At 41.7% G+C, this 24,418-nt stretch overlaps 3 protein-coding genes across 10 annotated transcripts in view; 1 reads left to right on the top strand and 2 right to left on the bottom strand.

Moving 5' to 3' along the window:
• Window positions 1-5,361, bottom strand: part of prodha (proline dehydrogenase (oxidase) 1a) — a 50,503-nt gene extending 45,142 nt beyond the window's left edge. For all 6 annotated transcript variants that reach the window (XR_009802324.1, XR_009802326.1, XR_009802327.1 and 3 more), the window contains exon 1: window positions 4,977-5,361. Coding sequence is in view for 1 of the 6 variants with exons in the window: in XM_061875747.1 (XP_061731731.1) it covers window positions 4,977-5,288 (312 nt within the window). In the remaining 5 variants the exon portion in view is untranslated. The remainder of the gene's footprint in view (window positions 1-4,976) is intronic.
• A 4,990-nt stretch (window positions 5,362-10,351) lies between these two features.
• srsf9 (serine and arginine rich splicing factor 9) lies at window positions 10,352-21,429 on the top strand. Of its 2 annotated transcripts, none has more exons than XM_061875744.1 (5): window positions 10,352-10,510; window positions 17,384-17,560; window positions 17,699-17,901; window positions 20,516-20,688; window positions 20,768-21,429. In XM_061875744.1, exons 2-5 carry the CDS (start codon window positions 17,403-17,405, stop codon window positions 20,984-20,986), a joined length of 753 nt encoding a protein of 250 aa, XP_061731728.1. In that variant the 5' UTR covers window positions 10,352-10,510; window positions 17,384-17,402; the 3' UTR covers window positions 20,987-21,429. The 2 variants fall into 2 exon arrangements, with proteins under 2 accessions (XP_061731728.1, XP_061731729.1); XM_061875745.1 differs by having other exon boundaries at window positions 10,353-10,510; window positions 17,381-17,560.
• Window positions 21,187-24,418, bottom strand: part of LOC133535790 (small G protein signaling modulator 1-like) — a 35,325-nt gene continuing 32,093 nt past the window's right edge. For both annotated transcript variants that reach the window (XM_061875742.1, XM_061875743.1), the window contains exon 25: window positions 21,187-24,395. In XM_061875742.1, coding sequence (XP_061731726.1) covers window positions 24,307-24,395 — 89 coding nt within the window. In that variant the 3' untranslated portion in view covers window positions 21,187-24,306. The remainder of the gene's footprint in view (window positions 24,396-24,418) is intronic.

The raw sequence follows: 24,418 nt of genomic DNA, 5'->3' as shown, positions 1-24,418 counted from the left end.
ACATTTCTCTGTTGATGCAATTGTTGATGACTGAAGTTCTGATATCAACCAAAGCTCCTCATCCCACCCCCCGGATTGTAAATAATGTAAATAATTCAATGTACATACTATGATGATTAACTTGTGTGATGACTGTATTATGTTGATAGTATATATTTGTACCATGAATTGATTAACGTGGACCCCGACTTAAACAAGTTGAAAAACTTATTCGGGTGTTACCATTTAGTTGTACGGAATATGTACTGAACTGTGCAATCTACTAATAAAAGTATCAATCAATCAATCAATCAAAACAGTGGCTTACACTTGCATCGCATCTCATAAGCTTGACAACACACTGTGTCCAATGTTTTCACAAAGATAAAATAAGTCATATTTTTGGTTCGTTTAATAGTTAATACAAATTTACATTATTGCAATCAGTTGATAATACATTGTCCTTTACAATTATAAAAGCTTTTTTTTTTTTTTTTTTAATCTACTACTCTGCTAGCATGTCAGCAGACTGGGGTAGATCCTGCTGAAATCCTATGTATTGAATGAAAACGGAATCGTTTTGAATCGGAAAAATATCGTTTTTGAATCGGGAATCGAATCGAAAAAAATCGATATATTATCGAATCGTGGGACACCCAAAGATTCACAGCCCTAATTGATACTGTTGTTGATAATATTCATTTTTGTTTCACTACTTTTGGTTTGTTCTGTGTCGTCTTTGTGTCTCCTCAATTGATCTGTTTATTGAAGTGAAGTGAAGTGAATTATATTTATATAGCGCTTTTCTCAAGTGAATCAAAGCGCTTTACGTAGTGAAACCCAATATCTAAGTTACATTTAAACCAGTGTGGGTGGCACTGGGAGCAGGTGGGTAAAATACTACACGGTCTAGCTCCATCCTATCTTGCCGATTGTATTGTACCATATGTCCCGGCAAGAAATCTGCGTTCAAAGGACTCCGGCTTATTAGTGATTCCCAAAGCCCAAAAAAAGTCTGCGGGCTATAGACCGTTTTCATTTCGGGCTCCAGTACTCTGGAATGCCCTCCCGGTAAAAGTTTGAGATGCCACCTTAGTAGAAGCATTTAAGTCTCACCTTAAAACTCATTTGTATACTCTAGCCTTTAAATAGACTCCCTTTTTAGACCAGTTGATCTGCCGTTTCTTTTCTTTTTCTCCTATGTCCCACTCTCCCTTGTGGAGGGGGTCCGGTCCGATCCGGTGGCCATGTACTGCTCGCCTGTGTATCGGCTGGGGACATCTCTGCGCTGCTGATCCGCCTCCGCTTGGGATGGTTTCCTGCTGGCTCCGCTGTGAACGGGACTCTCGCTGCTGTGTTGGATCCGCTTTGGACTGGACTCTCGCGACTGTGTTGGATCCATTATGGATTGAACTTTCACAGTATCATGTTAGACCCGCTCGACATCCATTGCTTTCCTCCTCTCCAAGGTTCTCATAGTCATCATTGTCACCGACGTCCCACTGGGTGTGAGTTTTTCCTTGCCCTTATGTGGGCCTACCGAGGATGTCGTAGTGGTTTGAGCAGCCCTTTGAGACACTAGTGATTTAGGGCTATATAAGTAAGCATTGATTGATTGATTGATTGATAAAGTGTCCTGCCCAAGGACACAACGGCGGGTACTAGGATGGCTGAAGCAGGAATCAAACCTGCAACCCTCAAGTTGCTGGCATGGCCACTCTACCAACCGAGCTATACCGCCCCACTTATTGCAGTTCTGAGTCTTGCTGAGTCAGGTTTGGTTTTTGGAATTGGATGGCATTGTTATAGTATTGTTGTGTATTGTTTTGTTGGATTGATTAAAAAAAATGAATTAATAAAAATAAAAAATAAAAATCTATTTTTTTAAATGAAAATCGATTCTGAATCCCACAACATGAGAATCGCGATTCAAATTCGGATCGATTTTTCCCCACACGGCCACACCCTAATATTTGCACTGCTTCACAGTGGCAGAGGGGTTAGTGCGTCTGCCTCACAATACGAAGTTCCTGCAGTCCTGGGTTCAAATCCAGGCTCGGGATCTTTCTGTGTGGAGTTTGCATGTTCTCCCCGTGAATGCGTGGGTTCCCTCCGGGTACTCCGGCTTCCTCCCACTTCCAAAGACATGCACATGTTGTAAGGTTAGTCCAAATGTCTCATTAATGACGTGTTTGTAGACACTTGCACGGTGTCAATGAGTGGGGATCACTATTTGGCAAGCCGGGCGGCATAGCTCGGTTGGTAGAGTGGCCGTGCCAGCAACTTGAGGGTTGCAGGTTCGATTCCCGCTTCCGACATCCTAGTAACTGCCGTTGTGTCCTTGGGCAAGACACTTAACCCACCTGTTCCCAGTGCCACCCACATTGGTTTAAATGTAACTTAGATATTGGGTTTCACTATGTAAAGCGCTTTGAGTCACTTGAGAAAAGCGCTATATAAATATAATTCACTTCACTTCACTTCACCTGGGGATAGGTTGATTGGCAACACTAAATTGGCCCTAGTGTGTGAATGTGAGTGTGAATGTTGTCCATCTATCTGTGTTGGCCCTGCGATGAGGTGGCGACTTGTCCAGGGTGTACCCCGCCTTCCGCCCAATTGTAGCTGAGCTAGGCGCCAGCGCCCCCCGCGACCCCAAGAGGGAATAAGCGGTAGAAAATGGATGGATGGATGGATGTTATGGTATTGGGCTTCACGGTGGTAGAGGGGTTAGTGCGTCTGCTTCACAATACGAAGGTCCTGCAGTCCTGGGTTCAAATCCAGGCTCGGGATCTTTCTGTGTGGAGTTTGCATGTTCTCCCCGTGAATGCGTGGGTTCCCTCCGGGTACTCCGGCTTCCTCCCACTTCCAAAGACATGCACCTGGGGATAGGTTGATTGGCAACACTAAATTGGCCCTAGTGTGTGAATGTGAGTGTGAATGTTGTCTGTCTATCTGGGTTGGCCCTGCGATGAGGTGGCGACTTGTCCAGGGTGTACCCCGCCTTCCGCCCGATTGTAGCTGAGATAGGCGCCAGCGCCCCACGCGACCCCAAAAGGGAATAAGCGGTAGAAAATGGATGGATGGATGTTATGGTATTGCTGTGTATTGTTTTGTTGGATTGATTAAAAAAAATAAATTAATAAAAAATAAAAAAATTAATCGTTTTTTTTTTTTTTTTTTTATGAAAATCGATTCTGAATCCCACAACGTGAGAATCGCGATTCAAATTCGAATCGATTTTTTCCCACACGGCCACACCCCTAATATTTGCACTGCTTCACGGTGGAAGAGGGGTTAGTGCGTCTGCCTCACAATACGAAGGTCGTGCAGTCCTGGGTTCAAATCCAGGCTCGGGATCTTTCTGTGTGGAGTTTGCATGTTCTCCCCGTGAATGCGTGGGTTCCCTCCGGGTACTCCGGCTTCCTCCCACCTCCAAAGACATGCACCTGGGGATAGGTTGATTGGCAACACTAAATTGGCCCTAGTGTGTGAATGTGAGTGTGAATGTTGTCTGTCTATCTGTGTTGGCCCTGCGATGAGGTGGCGACTTGTCCAGGGTGTACACCGCCTTCCGCCCGATTGTAGCTGAGATAGGCGCCAGCGCCCCCCGCGACCCCAAGAGGGAATAAGCGGTAGAAAATGGATGGATGGATGGATGGATGTTATGGTATTGGGCTTCACGGTGGCAGAGGGGTTAGTGCGTCTGCCTCACAATACGAAGGTCCTGCAGTCCTGGGTTCAAATCCAGGCTCGGGATCTTTCTGTGTGGAGTTTGCATGTTCTCCCCGTGAATGCGTGGGTTCCCTCCGGGTACTCCGGCTTCCTCCCACTTCCAAAGACATGCACCTGGGGATAGGTTGATTGGCAACACTAAATTGGCCCTAGTGTGTGAATGTGAGTGTGAATGTTGTCTGTCTATCTGGGTTGGCCCTGCGATGAGGTGGCGACTTGTCCAGGGTGTACCCCGCCTTCCGCCCGATTGTAGCTGAGATAGGCGCCAGCGCCCCACGCGACCCCAAAAGGGAATAAGCGGTAGAAAATGGATGGATGGATGTTATGGTATTGCTGTGTATTGTTTTGTTGGATTGATTAAAAAAAATAAATTAATAAAAAATAAAAAAATTAATCGTTTTTTTTTTTTTTTTTTTATGAAAATCGATTCTGAATCCCACAACGTGAGAATCGCGATTCAAATTCGAATCGATTTTTTCCCACACGGCCACACCCCTAATATTTGCACTGCTTCACGGTGGAAGAGGGGTTAGTGCGTCTGCCTCACAATACGAAGGTCGTGCAGTCCTGGGTTCAAATCCAGGCTCGGGATCTTTCTGTGTGGAGTTTGCATGTTCTCCCCGTGAATGCGTGGGTTCCCTCCGGGTACTCCGGCTTCCTCCCACCTCCAAAGACATGCACCTGGGGATAGGTTGATTGGCAACACTAAATTGGCCCTAGTGTGTGAATGTGAGTGTGAATGTTGTCTGTCTATCTGTGAAGGCCCTGTGATGAGATGGCGACTTGTCCAGGGTGTACCCTGCCAGCGCCGCCCGCGACCCCGAAAGGGAATAAGCGGTAGAAGATGGATGGATGTTGTCTGTCTATCTGTGTTGGTTGGCCCTGCGATGAGGTGGCGATTTGTTCAGGGTGTACCCTGCCTTCCGCCCGATTGTAGCTGAGATAGGCGCCAGCGCCCCCCCGTGACACCGAAAGGGAATAAGCGGTAGAAAATGGATGGATGTTATGGTATTGCTGTGTATTGTTTTGTTGGATTGATTTTAAAAAATACATTAAAATAAAAAATAAAAATCGATTTTTTTTTTTTTTTAATGAAAATCGATTCTGAATCGCGATTCAAATTCGAATCGATTCTTCACACCCCTAATATTTGCACTAAGTATCACCAACACCAGCCTGAATTTTACTCGGTATCGGATCGGGCATAAAATGAGCTTTGCGAACATCACTCGTGAGAACCGTGAACGTTGATCCCGACTCACCTCCCGGTTCTTCTCCACCAGCACGTCCACGGTGCACAGCTTGAAGACCAGCAGGCTCCTCAGCAGCTCGACGTTGTCCTTACTTTTATACGCTTCCTCCGTGTTGTTGAAGTCGACGTGGATTTTGCCCAGCTTTTCTCCATCTTTGGCCGCCTTGCCGCTCTGGCTGATGAGCTCCACGGGGTCCGCCTCCACCACCGCGCATCCCTCCGGCTCTTTCTCCAGCTTGGTGGACGCCGCCGTGGACCTGCATCGCCTCGGGAAAAGGCGGACTTTGCCGGCGAGAGCCGACACGATCTTGGTGCTCGACATGCTTTCGTCTCCCTGGTTCCTCGACTAGACGGTGAAGGGGGAAAGTTGCGTAATATTATTCCCTGAAGTGATGGGCGGTTCTTGCATGTCGATGTTACGTAACAAGACCACCACGGGGACTTTTGCGCAACACCCGGTCTTTATCGCCTCCCTTTTCTCACTCCAAAAGCCCAGCCTTTCAGCAAATTACATCACATTACTATTGCGTGGCCCAGCTGCCCCTTTGATAACAACACTTGAAACAATGTCAAGGCTGTGTAACTCCAATGAAAGGTCGTCATATTGTCACATTCAACTTAGTTTGGGCAGCGGGTAATACCGCCGTATGCCGCTAGGGGCAGTGGTGTTATATTTATGACCGGACCAACACACCCAACATCACAGCACTCCTTGGCCAAAAACACCTAAGATGGGTCGGACATGTGATTCGTATGCCAGCCCACCGCCTACCCCTTCAAATATTGTATGGCCAGCTTTCAGTCGGTCAAAGGTCTGCCGGGGGCCAGAAAAAACGGTACAAGGACCACATTAAAACTCTCCTGAAAAAGTGTGACATCAAACCACCAGCACTGGAGTCCCTGGCTGCTGACCGCCAGACTTGGAGCTCTACTTGCCACCAGGGAATCACTCATCTTCAGGAGAAGTTCACAGAGCGGAGAGCACAGCGGCGTGCACAAAGACACCAACGTGCCACAGCACCAGCGACCATCACCGCTGCCTTCCCCTGCCCCTCCTGTGACAAAGTCTGTGGATCACGCATAGGCCTGAGCAGCCACCTGGCTATGCACAGGCGAAAAGCACAACAATAACCAATCCAATACTTCGTTTGGAGCAACGTCATCATCGACATCGATGGACTGCCATAAGTAAGTAAGGTGTCCAAAGTGAAGTGAAGTGAATTATATTTATATAGCGCTTTTCTCTAGTGACTCAAAGCGCTTTACATAGTGAAACCCAATATCTAAGTTACATTTAAACCAGTGTGGGTGGCACTGGGAGCAGGTGTGTAAAGTGTCTTGCCCAAGGACACAACGGCAGTGACTAGGATGGCGGAAGCGGGAAGCGAGCTATGCTATATACATATATAAATAAATGGGTTGTACTTGTATAGCGCTTTTCTACCTTCAAGGTACTCAAAGCGCTTTGACATTACTTCCACATTTACCCATTCACACACACATTCACACACTGATGGAGGGAGCTGCCATGCAAGGCGCCAACCAGCACCCATCAGGGGACCCTCGGGTTGCGCACGGCCAGTCTTCCGCTACGCCACGCCGTCCCTGTATATATACATATATATGTATATGTATATGTACATGTATATATATATATATATATATATATATATATATATATATATATATATATATATATATATATACATATACATATACATATATATATATGTATATGTATATATATATATATAAATATATACATATATATACACACACATATATATACATACATATATACACATATATGTATATACATATATATACATATACATATATATACATATATATATACACATATATATATACATATATATACATACATATACACATATATATACATATATATATATATATACATATATATATAAATAATTCAATCAATCAAAGTGCGGCCCTGGCGCCACTTGCGGCCCGCGGGTTATTTTTTAACGGCCCCACGGCACATTTTAAGAATACAATTAAAAAACGCTATTATAGAGCAAACGGGTGAAATGTAACAAGAAAATGTTGCAATGCTTACTCTTATAACACAAAACTGCCGTGCAGACTGTTTTCTTTCTTTAAAAAATAATAATGAATCAAAATCAATGTCATTTTGAATTATTGACCTATTCAAGGCTCCGATTACGTCACATTAAATATTCCACTTTGAAATATTTTTGGGGGGAAATGTTGTATATTTTGTGTTTTGGCATATAAAAAAATGAGCTAATTTTTTTTCAAAAGAAGGCCTAAAATATACAAACAAAAAACGCAAACAACAATAGAACTTAAAATTGACGGATATATCTGAAGTTGATCTTGAGATTGAGATAATGGGACGGCATGGCGCAGTGGAAGAGTGGCTGTGCGCAACCCGAGGGTCCCTGGTTCAAATCCCACCTAGTACCAACCTCGTCACGTCCGTTGTGTCCTGAGCAAGACACTTCACCCTTGCTCCTGATGTGTGCTGGTTAGTGCCTTGAATGGCAGCTCCCTCCATCAGTGTGTGAATGTGTGTGTGAATCATTTATTATTGTGCTAAAAGTAAACACTAAAAAAAATGTATACCGTATTTCCGTGAATTGCCGCTGGGACGCTAATTAATTTAAAACCTCTTCTCACTCCTGCGCTTACCAAAGGCATGCGGTAAAAGTAAGCATGCACTAATTATTTTAAAACCCCTTCTCACTCCGGCACTTACCAAAGGCATGCAGTAAAAATTTGAGTGTGATGTAAGCTTGGACCTTATATCCTACTGAATAGCTCTTAATCTTTTTCCCGTTATGCGATTTCAAATTACCGGTATTGAAATCTGCCTCCTCCATTTTGAAAATGATGACAGGGGAAGTGTCACTTGTGACGTCACGGCGGTAATACTAAGCATGCGCTAATTATTTTGCGAAGCGAATTTGACCTGGCAGTAACTCAAGACAGGCTCATAATATATACTCTGCGGCAATTCAAGGAAATACGGTAATTTATTTTTTTAACACTTTAATAAGTAGGACACTTTTGGATCTCCAATTATTTTAATGTGATTTGTTTTTAAGTGTCATTGCTCAAAAAATAATGAATTAAAATCCAAAATTAAGGCTCCAATTATTATATAATCTCAAATATTCCACCTAAAAAAGTTATTGGGTGAAAATATTGCATATTTTGTGTTTTGCCATATAAAAAACTGAGCTGATTTTTAAAACATAAATAACAATAAAACTTAAAATTGACGGATATATCTGAAGTTGATGTCAAGATTATTGTGCTAAAAGTAAACAGTAAAAAAAATGTATAATTTATTTTTTAACTCTTTAATGAGTAGGACACTTTTGGATCCCCAATTATTTTAGTGTGATTTGTTTTTAAGTGTCATTGCTCAAAAAATAATATTGAATCAAAATCCAAAATTAAGGCTAGCTCAAATATTCCACCTAAAAAAGGTATTGGGTGAAAATATTGCATATTTTCTTTTCTTTGTTTCCTAATGTTGTTCTAGAGATTTAAAACTTGAATAATTATAAAAAATAGTGATACTGACTAAAGACACTTTTTAAATATTTGTTTGGGACAAAAACCCTTTGGGTTCCCCGGGATCATAACTGAGTGGAGACCTAAATGTATATTTTTTATCTACTGTATATATTGCATTGGTTTTTAAAATAAAAAAATATGAAAATGGCCCCCGCTTACTTTGATTTTTCAGTGTGCAGCCCTCAGTGGAAAAAGTTTGGACACCCCTGCCGTTGGGGATCAGCAGCCTCCCACCAACACAGAAATGAGCCGTGGAAAAATAAGCTATTATCACATTAAAGGCCTACTGAAAGCCACTACTAGCGACCACGCAGTCTGATAGTTTATATAACAATGATGAAATATTAACATTGCAAAACATGCCAATACAGCCGGTTTAGTTTACTAAATTACAATTTTATATTTCCCGCGGAGTTTCTTGTTGAAAACGTCGCGGAATGATGACGCTTATGATGACGCGTGTTTGTGATGTGTCGGGTTGTAGCGGACATATTAGCCCAGCACCACACACGACTAAAAGTCATCTCTTTTTATCGCATAATTACACAGTAATTTGGACATCCGTGTTGCTGAATCTTTTACAATTTGTTCAATTAATAATGGAGACTATAAAGAATAATGCTGTTGGTGGAAAACGGTGGATTGCAGCTGCCTTTAGCAACCAAAACACAGCCGGTGTTTCTTTGTTTTTTTTGGGGGAAGCTTTAACACAGGGCGGTCGAGCGAACATGTTTCTCAACGTCAACCTGCAAGTTTTTGGATGGGAAAATTGTGATATTAAGTCGGCTCTTACCGGAGACATCCGTGGATTATACCTCCTCCTACAGCTCAAAAAGGCAGCTGTGATCTTGGCTCCTCGGCTTCTCTCAGAGACACTGGCGTTCACCGCAGCCATCCGACTTTCAGGTATGACTTTACAATCTCACTAAAACACTATTAAAACAATAAGCAGATAAGTGAAGTGAATTATATTTATATAGCGCTTTTCTCAAGTGACTCAAAGCGCTTTACATAGTGACACACAATATCTAAGTTACATTTAAACCAGTGTGGGTGGCACTGGGAGCAGGTGGGTAAAGTGTCTTGCCCAAGGACACAACGGCAGTGACTAGGATGGCACAAATGGAATCGAACCTGCAACCCTCAAGTTGCTGGCACGGCCACTCTACCAACTGAGCTATGCCGCCCCAAGTGCCAAGCAGGGAGGTGATGGGTCCCGTTTTTATAGTCTTTGGTATGACTCGGCCGGGGTTTGAACTCACAACCTAACAATCTCAGGGCAGACACTTTAACCACTAAAAAATGTATTTTCCAGAATTATCCTAGTAAATGTGTCTAATTACATCCAAAACGTTCACACTGCCGCCGCCTGGAGCCGTCGCCTTTTCTTTTTTTTTCTTTCTAGTCCTTCAATCTAAATTTCCTCATCCACAAATCTTTCATCCTCGCTCAAATAAATGAGAAAATCGTCACTTTCTCGGTCCGAATAGCTCTTGCTGCTGGAGGCTATGATTATAAACAATGTTCAGGTGTGAGGAGCTCCACAACCCGTGACATCACGCGCACATCGTCTGCTACTTCCGGTAAAGGCAAGGCTTTTTTATTAGCAACCAAAAGTTGCAAACTTTATCGTCGATGTTCTCTACTAAATCCTTTCAGCGAAAATATGGCAATATCGCAAAATGATCAAGAATGACACAGAATGGACCTGCTATCCCCGTTTAAATAAGAAAATCTCATTTCAGTAGGCCTTTAAACTTAGTTTTGGCAACGGGTAATACCGCCGTATGCCGCTAGGGGCAGCAGCCTCTCACCAACAAAGAAATGAGGCGTAGAAAAAGAAGCCGCGAAGACCCTTTTATAGTAACGGTTGCTAGCAGCTGTTACCTTACATCATTTGTTAGCGTTTGACTCCACAAAGGAAACGCCTTTCGTCGCCTGAATCGACTGTTAACCTTCCATTGGTACCATGTATGTTTACACTTACCTTCCAACGTGCATTATGTGTATGTTTTCTGGAGAATTACAACATGTATGCATGTCCGGGAACGGCTCGGCGTCGAGGCCTACTTTTGTTAGCATGATGTAGCTACCAGCTAAGCTAACACAAACCTCCGCCGACATTGTGGCGTTTATGACGTTATTTTGTGGAAATAAAATAGCGTAATTATCGTGCGTAATCACCAGCTATTTTTAAAACGCCGTCTACCGATTTGAAAATAAGGTAACGTGTCGGTACGTTTGTCATTGCCGCCGCGAACGTCTTCGAAAATGAGCTGAGTCATTCAAACGTTTGTTTTTATATCTATCTATCGTCCTGGTTTTCAAACATCCTTAGTGCAAAAAACATTAATTTACTAATTACATATACAAGTGGATATCACCTTTGGAACAGAGGTTCCACCTATGGCAGCACGGTGGACCAAAGGTTAGTGCATGTGCCTCACAATACCAAGGTCCTGGGTTCGGGATCTTAGAGTGGAGTTTGGACTCTTATTAGGAGTATTTTGTCGGAAAAACTCTAACTCAGCTAACATAGTGAATTAATTGATTTACGTATTGAAAAACTTATCCAGGTTTTACTATTTAGTGGTCAATTGTACGGAATATGTACTGAACTTTTATTCGGGTGTTACCATTTAGTGGTCAATTGTACGGAAACTCAGCTAGTGAATTAATTGATTTACGTATTGAAAAACTTATTCGGGTGTTACCATTTAGTGGTCAATTGTACGGAATATGTACTGAGCTGTGCAATCTACTAATAAAAGTATTTAACGTTTTAATATCGATCTATCGTCCTGGTTTTCAAACATCCTTACTGCAAAAAACATTAATTTACTAATTACATATACAAGTGGATATCACCTTTGGAACAGAGGTTCCACTTATGGCAGCACAGTGGGCCAAAGGTTAGTGCATGTGCCTCACAATACCAAGGTCCTGGGTTCGGGATCTTAGAGTGGAGTTTGGACTCTTATTGGGAGTATTTTGTCGGAAAAACTCAAACTCAGCTAGTGAATTAATTGATTTACGTATTGAAAAACTTATTCGGGTGTTACCATTTAGTGGTCAATTGTACGGAATATGTACTGAGCTGTGCAATCTACTAATAAAAGTATTTAACGTTTTAATATCGATCTATCGTCCTGGTTTTCAAACATCCTTACTGCAAAAAACATTAATTTACTAGTTACATATACAAGTGGATATCACCTTTGGAACAGAGGTTCCACTTATGGCAGCACAGTGGGCCAAAGGTTAGTGCATGTGCCTCACAATACCAAGGTCCTGGGTTCGGGATCTTAGAGTGGAGTTTGGACTCTTATTAGGAGTATTTTGTCGGAAAAACTCAAACTCAGCTAGTGAATTAATTGATTTACGTCTTGAAAAACTTATTCGGGTGTTACCATTAGGTGGTCAATTGTACGGAATATGTACTGAGCTGTGCAATCTACTAATAAAAGTATTTAACGTTTTAATATCGATCTATCGTCCTGGTTTTCAAACATCCTTACTGCAAAAAACATTAATTTACTAGTTACATATACAAGTGGATATCACCTTTGGAACAGAGGTTCCACTTATGGCAGCACAGTGGGCCAAAGGTTAGTGCATGTGCCTCACAATACCAAGGTCCTGGGTTCGGGATCTTAGAGTGGAGTTTGGACTCTTATTAGGAGTATTTTGTCGGAAAAACTCTAACTCAGCTAACATAGTGAATTAATTGATTTACGTATTGAAAAACTTATCCAGGTTTTACTATTTAGTGGTCAATTGTACGGAATATGTACTGAACTTTTATTCGGGTGTTACCATTTAGTGGTCAATTGTACGGAATATGTACTGAACTGTGCAATCTACTAATAAAAGTATTTAACGTTGTTTTAATATCGATCTATCGTCCTGGTTTTCAAACATCCTTACTGCAAAAAACATTAATTTACTAATTTCATATACAAGTGGATATCACTTTTGGAACAGAGGTTCCACCTATGGCAGCACAGTGGACCAAAGGTTAGTGCATGTGCCTCACAATACCAAGGTCCTGGGTTCGAGATCTTAGAGTGGAGTTTGGACTCTGATTAGGAGTATTTTGTCAGAAACACTCAAATCAGCTAACATAGTGAATGAATTGATTTACGTGGACCCCCTGTTTAAAAACGTATTCGGGTGTTACCATTTAGTGGTCAATTGTACGGAATATGTACTGATCTATGTATTCTACTAATAAAAGTATTTAACTTTGTTTAAATATCGATCTATCGTCCTGGTTTTCAAACATCCTTAGTGCAACAAACATTAATTTACTAATTACATATACAAGTGGATATCACCTTTGGAACAGAGGTTTCACCTATGGCAGCACAGTGGACCAAAGGTTAGTGCATGTGCCTCACAATACCAAGGTCCTGGGTTCGAGATCTTAGAGTGGAGTTTGGACTCTGATTAGGAGTATTTTGTCGGAAACACTCAAATCAGCTAACATAGTAAATGAATTGATTTACGTGGACCCCCTGTTTAAAAACTTATTCGGGTGTTACCATTTTTTGGTCAATTGTACGGAATATGTACTGATCTGTGCAATTTACTAATAAAAGTATTTAACGTTGTTTAAATATTGATCTATCGTCCTGGTTTTCAAACATCCTTTGTGCAGAAACATTGATTTACCTATTACATATAGAAGTGGATATCACCTTTGGAACAGAGGTTCCACCTATGGCAGCACGGTGGTACATAGGTTAGTGCATATGCCTCACAATACCAAGGTCCTGGGTTTGGGATCTTAGAGTGGAGTTTGGACTCTTATTAGGAGTATTTTGTCTGAAAAACTCAAATCAGCTAACATAGTGAATTAATTGATTTACATAAGTTGAAAAACTTATTCGCGTTTTACTATTTAGTGGTCAATTTTACGGATTATGTCCTGAACTGTGATTCGGGTGTTACGATTTAGTGGTCAATTGTTCGGAATATGTGCTGAACTGTGCAATCTACTAATAAAAGTATCTAACATTGTTTTAATATCGATCTATCGTCCTGTTTTTCAAACATCCTTAGTGCAAAAACATTAATTTACTAATTACATATACAAGTGGATATCACCTTTGGAACAGAGGTTCCACCTATATGGCAGCACAGTGGACCAGGGGTTATTGCATGTGCCTCACAATACCAAGGTCCTGGGTTCGGGATCTTAGAGTGGAGTTTGGACTATTATTAGGAGTGGACTATTGTTAGGAGTATTTTGTCGGAAAAACTCAAATCAGTTAACATAGTGAATGAATTTATTTACGTGGACACCAACTTAAAGGCCTACTGAAATTAGATGTTCTTATTCAAACGGGGATAGCAGGTCCATTTTATGTGTCATACTTGATAATTTTGCGATATTGCCATATTTTTGCTGAAAGGATTTAGTAGAGAACGTCGACATAAAGTTTGCAACTTTTGCCCGCTAATAAAAAAGCATTGCCTTTACCGGAAGTAGCAGACGATGTGCGCGTGACGTCACGGGTTGTAGGGCTCCTTACATCTTCACATTGTTTATAATCATAGCCTCCAGCAGCAAGAGCTATTTGGACAGAGAAAGCGACAATTTCCCCATTAATTTGAGCGAGGATGAAAGATTCGTGGATGAGGAAATTTAGAGTGAGGGACTAGGAAGAAGAAGAAAAAAATGGCGACGGCTCCAGGCGTCGGCAGTGTGAGCGTTTCAGATGTAATTAGACACATTTACTAGGATAATTCTGGAAAATCCCTTATCTGGTTATTGTTTTAATAGTGTTTTAGTGAGATTGTAAAATCATACCTGAAAGTCGGATGGCTGTGGTGAACGCCAGTGTCTCTGAGAGAAGCCGAGGAGCCATGATTACAGCTGCAGTAGGAGGAGGTATAATCCACTGATGTCTCCGGTAGGAGCCGACCTAATATCACAATTTTCCCATCCAAAAGCTTGCTGGTTGACGTAGAGAAACATGTTCGCTTGACCGCTCTGTGTTAAAGCTTCACAACAAAAACAAAGAAACACCGGCTGTGTTTCGGTGCTAAAGGCAGCTGCAAACCACCGCTTTCCACGAACAGCATTACTCTTTATAGTCTCCATTATTAATTGAACAAACTGCAAAAGATTCAGCAACACAGATGTCCAAATTACTGTGTAATTATGCGATGAAAAGAGACGACTTTTAGCCGTGTGTGGTGCTGGGCTAATATGTCCGCTACAATCCGAGACGTCACAAACACGCGTCATCATACGCGTCGTCATTCCGCAACGTTTTCAACAAGAAACTTCGCGGGAAATTTAAAATTGTAATTTTGTAAACTAAACCAGCCGTATTGGTATGTGTTGCAATGTTAATATTTCATCATTGATATATAAACTATCAGACTGCGTGGTCGGTAGTAGTGGGTTTCAGTAGGCCTTCAATGTGATAATAGCTTCTTTGGCCCTAGTGTGTGAATTTTGTCTGCCTATCTGTGTTGGCCATGTGATGAGGTGGCGACTTGTCCAGGGTTTACCCCGCCTTCCGCCCGAATGCAGCTGAGATAGGCTCCAGCACCCCCCGCGACCCCAAAAGGGACAAGCGGTCGAAAATGGATGGATGGATTAGAAAACATAATTACTAAAGGGCCAGCACAGTGACACGGGTTTGTGCGTGTGCCTCACATCATACTTGCCAACCTTGAGATTCGGTAGATGGCAGGGAGGGGGGGGTAGCAGGGAGTGAAAATTGTTGCGTTCCGGAAGAGTTAGTGCTGCTGGGTATTTGTTCTGTTGTGTTACGGTGCGGATGTTCTCCCGAAATGTGCTCGTCATTATTGTTTGGTGTGGGTTCACTGTGTGGCGCATATTTCTAACAGTGGAACGTTTTTTATATGGCCACCCTCAGTGCGACCTGAATGGCTGTTGACCAAGTATGCTTTGCATTCACTTGTGTGTGTGAAAAGCCGTAGATGTCATGTGACTGGGCCGGCACGGTGTTTGTATGGAGGAAAAGCGGACCTGAGTGAGGACAGCGTGCGGCTGTTAACGGATTGATGGTTTAAGGTGAGAGAGGACGCGAAAGGCAGTGCCTTAAAGGCACGCCCACAATATTGTCTGAGTGGAAATCGGGAAACATTTGGGAGAATGGTTGTCCCGGGAGATTTTTGAGAGGGGCACTGAAATTCGGTAGTCTCCCGGGACAATCGGGAGGGTTGGCAAGTATGCTCACAATTCGAAGGTCCTGGGTTCGAGACCCACTTTAGGTCTTTCTGTGTGGAGGTTGCATGTTCTCCCCGAGACTGCGCGGGTTCCCTCCGGGTACTCCGGCTTCCTCCCACTTCCAAACACATGCACCTGGGGTTAGGTCGATCGGCAACACTAAATTAGCTCTAGTGTGTGAATGTTGTCCATCTGTGTTGGCCCTGTGATGGAGGTGATGACTTGTCCAGGGCGTACCCCGCCTACCGCCCGAATGCAGCTGAGATAGGCTCCAGCTTCGCCCGTGACCCCAAAAGGGACAAGCTTGTTGCACGATTGCGCCAGGTAAAATTCCTAGTTTGTGAACCCGTTCTCAAACAATGGCAATAAAAAAATTTCTGATTCTGAAATGGATGGCTGGATACATAGAATGTTCAATTGCAATGTTCTGTCTTTGTTGGTTGATATGATTGGCAATAGTGTGTTCCAATTGACTGTATCCGAACAAACACCATTTTTCTGTTCTCCTCTGATTATATTTCACAAATAACATTTTTTATTCTTTACTAACAACTCACCATAATCTGTAAATCCTTGGACACAGGATTGATTTGAATGACAGTAAGTAGTCATTTTTGCTTTCACTTAGATATCTTACAATATGTGTATTGATTTTAGATTAGACTATTGCTTCTAATAAAAGTAAACTAGGGATTTTTTAAAGGATTATCAATGATAATGTTTTTTATAGACTCTTAAAATGCACAATTTATTTTGAAATTTTATTTTTTTCCCAAAATGCGATATATATTTTATCGAACTCTAATAAAAAAACTAATGTCCAGTAACTTTAGAAGGGAAAAATAAGTAATACAAGCGATATACAAAACAAAATAAGGTAAAACAGTTCCGGTTTTATAATATAAAATGTCAGTGTGCAGAAGGACAAAAGAACCATGTGCAAGTTGTGCATAGTGACACAGTTATTAAACGGTAATAGTTTGTTTTGTAATTTTCCCTGGGAGGTGTTAAAAGCCGAATAACATGGGAGAGATGAGCAATTTTTATTCTGATTTATAATCATGATTAAGAAATTGCCCATGTACTATGCGTAATTTGATGGTCTTGAAAAATTTCAAGTAAAAAGGATTGACCTTTGCAATTCAGCACATATTTACTTGGTATCAAATAGATACCAAAAAGTTCAGTATCGATCGCACTTAATGTTCGATTGCATTGTGAACTTAAAGATGGAAGTTTTATGTTGGATGTTCTGCCGCTCCTCAAAACAACCCGTTAGTAGCCAAACTGGAAAACCTGTCCGAATGTGATAACTAGAAAGATTGTATTATATATAATCACTTTGTAATTTACCATGAACACTGTACTATTTTCCAATGGATATTATTTTTTAATATATGTATTCCTCCAGATGACAAACAACGCTGAAGAGTTTCAGGCAGCGTAATGTTGTCCTAACGTAGACATACAATAATTACCCATTTACCATTTGTTTTGTTGTAGGTTTTTTTTTAACAAGTTTTTGATATTTGATTGAAATAAGTAATTCAGCTTAACTAGTGATTTGTCGAAACTTTAACTGAACCTAAAAAATTTAAAATCAAAAGTTGCCTCCCTACTTTCTGTGTCAGCAGTGCAATTAATTCCTCGACAATGTCGGATGGCCGGATCTATGTCGGAAATCTTCCCATGGATGTCCAGGAGAGGGACGTTGAGGATCTGTTCTACAAATATGGAAAAATTCGTGAGATTGAATTGAAGAACAATAGAGGCACTATCCCCTTTGCCTTTATCCGATTTGAAGACCCACGGTAAGTTTTGGAGAAGGATCGGTCTCCTATCAAGTCTTGGTCAAATAAAGGAAGTAAAGGAAGGATGGGAGACGTCACGTCCATTTCTACGTCTGCGGCATGCTTGCATTGGTAGAGTCCTGTGCTCTCTTTTCCTAGGGATGCAGATGATGCTGTCTATGGAAGGAATGGATATGGATATGGAGACTCCAAACTTCGTGTAGAGTATCCCCGATCCTCTAGTAAATTTGGCCCAACGGGTGGTGGCGGCGGCGGCGGCGGTGGTGGTGGTGTTGGAGGAGGACCAAGAGGAAGATTTGGACCTCCAACACGAAGGTCTGAATTCCGCGTCGCAGTGACTGGTAGGTGGACGTCCACACTTGTAGCTAGTTAATTATCCTGGAGGTCAAGTGGACCAGCAGGAAGAGGACACAGCCAGGCAAATGGTTCTCTAATCGCTTTCCTGGCGGACTACAGCATTATGAAACCTATTGGTGGAAATCATGAATGATAGACCAATGTCTCAATCTCACCTGGCGAACCAATGGATAAGATAACTAGTAGGAACATGGACAGAGTTGTAGACAAATGTTTCTCTCCCTCTAATGTCAGACTGCAGCCTAAAGGAAACTTGTAGATGGAAGTCGTAAATCATATGCAGTTGCATCTTGTTCACACTCTTGATGGTGGAAAAATGGATTTTGTCTCAATTTCAAAGCTGATGGACATGAGTCATAGGCAGGTGGATCTTATGGAGGACTAACAAAGAGACATTTATAGTATGAAGGAAGACATATAAAATCACAGGCAGATGCTAATCTTTCACTAATGGCGGATTGCAAGCCAAAGGAACTAGTAGGAAGGTGGACATTCAGTCATTGGCAGAGCTGGTGGACAACATGAATGGACTACAATGTGGACTAGTACATGAAAGCCTCGAGTCATAGGCAGGTCTCACTAATCCCATACTTTCACTTTTGGACTGCAGCCTTAAGTAGGAAAGTGGATTGAGTAATTGGCGGATATCTCTAGTGGACTGCAGCGTGAAGGCACTAATAGTTCGAAGTATTGAATTGTAAGCCACAGGAACAAAGTGATTAGAAGATGGACATCAAGAGGCATAGGCAGGGATTGCTTTCTCTCTTGGACTGCAACATAAAGGGACGAGTAGGACATTGGACACACAAAGTCAATGGCAGCCGTTGGTCTTTCATGATGGACTACAACATGAAGGGACTAGTTGTTGGAGATAATACATTTGTGGACAGATGTGTATGTTGCCCTCTCATGGTGGACTGGAGGACAAAGGAACTTGTAGTTGGATGAATCATGATCCGTAGGCAGATGTCTCTCACTCCCTCTTGGCGGACTGATAAGAAAGTGGACATGCAAAGTGATATGCTGATGTTTTTCCTCACTGATTACGGATCTCAGCATAATGGGACTTGTAAATGGACATCATGAGTCATAGGCACATCTATCTCGCAAATGTAATGGCAGAGTGAGACAGTGACTAGAAGATGAACGTCCGGAGTCATAGTCAGGACTCGTTAACGCCAGACTTTCTTTCACTCTTGGTGAACTGCAGCATAAAGGGACGATTAGGACATTGGACACACAAAGTCAATGCCAACCGTTGGTCTCTCACGGTGGACTACAGCATGAAGGGACATGTAGTTGGAAGTTATACATATGTGGACAGATGTGTATTTGCCCTTTCATGGTGGACTGGAGGACAAAGGCACTTGTAGTTGGATGAATAATGAACAGTAGGCAGATGTCTCTCACTCCATCTTGGCGGACTGATAGGAAAGTGGACATGCAAAGTGATGCTGATGTTTTTCCTCACTGATAACGGATCTCAGCATAATGGAACTTGTAAATGGACATCATGAGTCATAGGCATATCTGTCTTGCAAATGTAATGGCGGAGTGAGACAGGGACTAGAAGATGGACGTCGGGAGTCATAGTCAGGACTTGCTAACGCCAGACTTTCTTTCGCTCTTGGTGAACTGCAGCACAAAGGGACGATTTGGACATTGGACACAAAAAAGTCAATGACAATCGTTTGTCTCTCATGGCGGACCGAGGCATGGAAGGACTTTATAGTTGGAAGTTATGAATTTGTGGGCAGTTTTAAATCTTGCTCTGTCATGGCGGACTGGAGGACAAAGGGACTCGTAGTTGGATGAATTGTGGCCCATAGGCAGATGTCTTTATTCCCTCCTGGCGGACTGAAGGACTAATAGCAAAGTGAACATGCAACGTGATTTGCTGATGTTTTTCATTCTTGATTATGGCTCTCGGCATATTGGGACTTGGAAAGGGACATCTTGAGTCATAAACACATCTTCCTGTGAATCTGATGGTGTAGTGAGAGACTAGGACTAGTAGGAAGGAGGGTAGGCAGCTGTCTCCTATGGCGGACTAAAAGACAGCAACTTATAAATTGACCTTATGAGTCTTTGACAAATCTGTCATGCTAATGGCATATTACTTATTTAATTTAATTAGAATGAGATCAGCAACAGTCAACTGAACGTGCAAAATAATCAATACATGGTATAGTTACCAAAAATTATACATTTGCATAACTTCTACAATCTAATACTATTGTTTAAGAGTGAACCATAATCAGAAGTTTTGCCCTTTTTTGTCAATGTGGTGCAACTTCACAAAAAACAAGATCAAAGTAAATACGCATGTGCATATTGGATACATCCTAAATTACATCGGAAAGGGCTTCGAGTCGTATAGAGTCTTGTTGTGTCAGCAAAGTGACCCCGAATGTCTACTTAAAGGACCACCTACTCGACGAGCTCATGCTCTTAAAGACTTAAAAATATTTAGAAGACCATATGCTTCAAAGACAGTTATGTGGGAAATGTAGCCGAATCTAAATGTAAGAGATATTTTTTTTTAGGTTGTAGGTGCTAGAAGTTTCTAGGTTTCATATCCGGTATTTGCCATCTCAGGATTACCGCCAAGTGGCAGTTGGCAGGATCTGAAGGATCACATGCGTGAGGCAGGCGACGTTTGTTTTGCCGACGTACAACGGGACGGGGAGGGTGTGGTGGAATTTCTTCGCCGTGAGGACATGGACTATGCCTTACGACGCCTGGATCGCACAGAGTTCCGTTCGCACCAAGTGAGTGGAAGACCTGATGAAACCCGCCCCTACTCCGTACCTCGCCGAAGTGCACTTTCACTGTTGTCCTCGTTTGCAGGGTGAGACCGCATACATCCGCGTCTTCGAGGACCGGGACACCCCCAACTGGGGTCGCTCGCGGTCCCGCTCCAGATCCAGAGGCCGATTTTCACCTCCTTACAGAGGATCACCGCCGCCACGCTACCAGTCCCCTCCTCGCCATACTATGTCACGCCATAGTCCACCTCGGAGGCACGGACTGCCCAGCCATAGCCCACCGCCACGTCATTACAGATGAAAGCTCAATTTTGATCCAGGAAAAGAATGAGAGTTTTGTAACTGCCTTTTTATTTTAATTCCTTTTTTTTTTAACCCACAGGCAGCCAGCCTTAGAACACGCTTTATTGCTATTTACATTCCATGTTCCCTATTTCTTTCCTTGGCCTTAACCCTGGATTCCATGTTCTTTTCATAGGCCTAAGTTTTCTCTAAACAAAATGTTGATTCGTCTGATGTGCATTACGTTATGTAGCTTGTTTGGTGAACTAATCCTTGAAATGTCCATCTTAATAAATCCAGTTTACTTCATGTTATATCAAGCACTCACACATTTAAAAAATGATATCAAACTGTGATGCTATTCAGTATCTTCTAAATCAGATTCCTAAATGTTTTCAAATACTGATTCATGTTGGCTGTTCACTATTTTTTTTTTACCAATAAAATGTTTGATTTGCAGACTTTCCGCTACAAGCTTGTTTTTTTTTTATTTTTTAAATGCATTTGTTCGTAGGTTAAAAGTAGCCTAAGAGCTCAGAACTTTGTCCCCATTTTAATGCTCAACAATACACACACAACACATCAAATGCAAAATAGAATATTTTAATTCACAATAAATTAATTCTAACGGCTTACATTTTTGAGAAGACAGGAAAAAAATAAATGTCTCCAATTAAATATGTTTAGTAACTCTCTCTTCATTATAATCAGATGAATCCCATTTATAGACATTGTATTGCATTTCATATGTGCTAATTTGTTTTTACAATGGATCTCACATTGTATACGGTTAATCTTCTGACAAAGAGCAGCACAACAATTCACAAACAACACTGGCCTGTTTCAGAGGAACATCTGGGAACACTTAAAGCAGTGATAATGAAACACTGTGGGGTTGTAACCGACTGGCAAATTTTAAAATGGTTTTGGTGTTACCCATGGATGTAATTTACCCCTTCTGGATGCCTGAACCTTACCATTTATAGTATACGTCTATTTGGTTAAAAGCCTGACATGACAACATTCACAGACCCAACTTAAGATACCACTGAACTGACCTTTTTTTACAAATGCAAAAAATTGACCTCATAAAGTAAGATCACATTGTCTTAGTCATCACACAAAAAAATCCCAGAGTTCACTGATTTATGTTTAGTGATAAATCTAGTAATCCGTTTTGTTTGAGCACACTAAAGTGAGTCGGCGAGCACCAAAATGAAACTACACAGAAAAAATGTTCAACACGGTTTTTGTTAAGATGTAAAGGATTGGGACAGAAATGAGCTGGCTAAGGATATTCTGCAAGACAGATGCCAAGCAGCTTTTAGGAGGCATCAAGCCTAATGGTTATCGACTAACACACCAGGAATTGCACAAGCCACTTGGACACACCCCAACACTAATCAATTGTTTTGGTCATTAGCAGCACCCAATTTGAATCCTAACAATTGAATGCGACGGTGTGATTAAATGATCTGACATTTGCCGTATCCCTGAAAAAATATTTAAGGCAAAATAAGATCTTGAAGCAGTTTCGATGAAAGTACATTCACGAGGTGAACAGCGCTTGGAAAATACATTTACTCGCCCTTCAATTGCATCTTACCAATTATAGAAAGGAGCAACCACTTAAAACCGCTGCACTCGTGTTACTGCATTTTAGTTCCATTTGCAAGAAAAAGTATGTGAACCCATTGGGATTACTTGGATTTCTGCATAATTTGGGCATAAAATTAGTTCTGATCTTTATTTAGGTCACAACAATCTACTTAAATTTATACTGCACTTAAAATGTTATGTTTTCCTGTTGTTTTTTTTCCAACACAATGTGTTCACACTAGGTATGGAAAAAGTATGAACCCCTAAATTTATTACTTCTCCAAGAGTCAATTGGAGCCAGAAATCAGCCAACCTGGAGTCCAACCAATGTGATGAGATTACAGGTGTTAGTTCAAGCTGCCCTGCCCTAGAAAAACACCGGTTTTGAGTTTGCTGTTCTCACAAAGTATGCCTGATGTGAACACTTGCTTAGCACAGTAGCGCTCCCTAAAAACCTATGATCAATGAAGCTGGAAAGGATTACAAAAGTATCTCTAAAAGCCTTGATGTCCATCTGTCCACGGTAAGACAGACTGCCTACAAATGGAGAAAGTTCAGCAGTGTTACTCTCTCGGTGTGGTCATCCTGTAAAGATGACCGCAAGAGCATGGCGCAGAATGCTCAATGAGGGAAAAATAATCCAAGAGTGTTAACTACAGACCTACAAAAATCTCTGGCACATGCTAACAATTTTGTTGACCAACCAACAATAAGGAAAACATTGAACAGGAGTGGAGTTCATGGGACACAACGGAGGAAGCCGCCGCTGTCAAAGAAAAATATTGCTACACGTTTGAAGTTTGCAAGCCCTTTGAGACACTAGTGATTTAGGGCTATATAAGTAAACATTGATTGATTGATTGCAAAGAGCACCTCGATGTTGCACAGCACTACTGTTAAAATATTCTGTGGACAAATGAAACAAATATTGAGTTGTTTGGGAGGAACACAACGCTATGAGTGGAGGAACACAACGCTATGAGTGGAGGAACAAAGGCACAGTACACCAACATCAAAACCTCTCAACAGTGAAATACGGTGGAGGAGGCATCATGGTTTGGGGCTGCTTTGGTGTCTCAGAGTCTGGACAGATTGCTGTCATTGCCAGAAAAATGAATTCCCAATTGTATCAAAACATATTATAGAAAAACTTAAAATCACATGTCTGCCAACTGAAGCCCAAAAGAGGATGGGTGATGCAACAGGACAATGACCCAAACCGTAAAAAGTAAATCAACAGAACTCCAGGAGTGGCCCAGTCAGATTCCTGACCCCAGCCCGTTTGAGGTGCTGTGGCATGACCTCAAGCAAGAATTTTACACCAGACTATCGCTGCACTGAAACACTTTTTTAAAGGGTAACGGTCAAAAAGTCCTCCAGACCGTCGTGCAAGTCTGATCTGCAATTACAGCGAACGTTTGGTTGAGGTTATTGTTGTCAAAGAAGGGTCAACCAATTATTAAAATCAAATGTTCGCATACTTTTCCACTCTGCGCTGTAAATGTTCACATATTCTGTTGAATAAAAAAATGTTTTTTTTGGTGCTGTATTAGTTTAAGCAGATTTTGTCTGTTGTTGTGACTTAGATGTAGAGCAGAACACATATAATATCCAATTTATGCAGAAATACAAGTGATCCCAAAGGGTTTTTATATACTTTTTCTTGCAACTGTATATTTTGTTTTGTTTGCTTTTTGTGTGTGTCATCTTTAAAACCACCTAAACAGGCGAGTACGCTGCTCACTTGTTTTCTATAAGTGTTTGCACTTTGTGGACTAAGTCTCGGGCCATCATCAGGACCTGCGGGACGTCGTGATGATCTGCCATTTCTGTGAAAGCATACAAAAAAATA

Source organism: Nerophis ophidion, linkage group LG17 (assembly GCF_033978795.1).
Source record: "Nerophis ophidion isolate RoL-2023_Sa linkage group LG17, RoL_Noph_v1.0, whole genome shotgun sequence".
Taxonomy (NCBI): domain Eukaryota; kingdom Metazoa; phylum Chordata; class Actinopteri; order Syngnathiformes; family Syngnathidae; genus Nerophis; species Nerophis ophidion.
The sequence above is the reverse complement of the archived record's forward strand: the minus strand, read 5'-3'. Positions and strand labels throughout refer to the sequence as shown.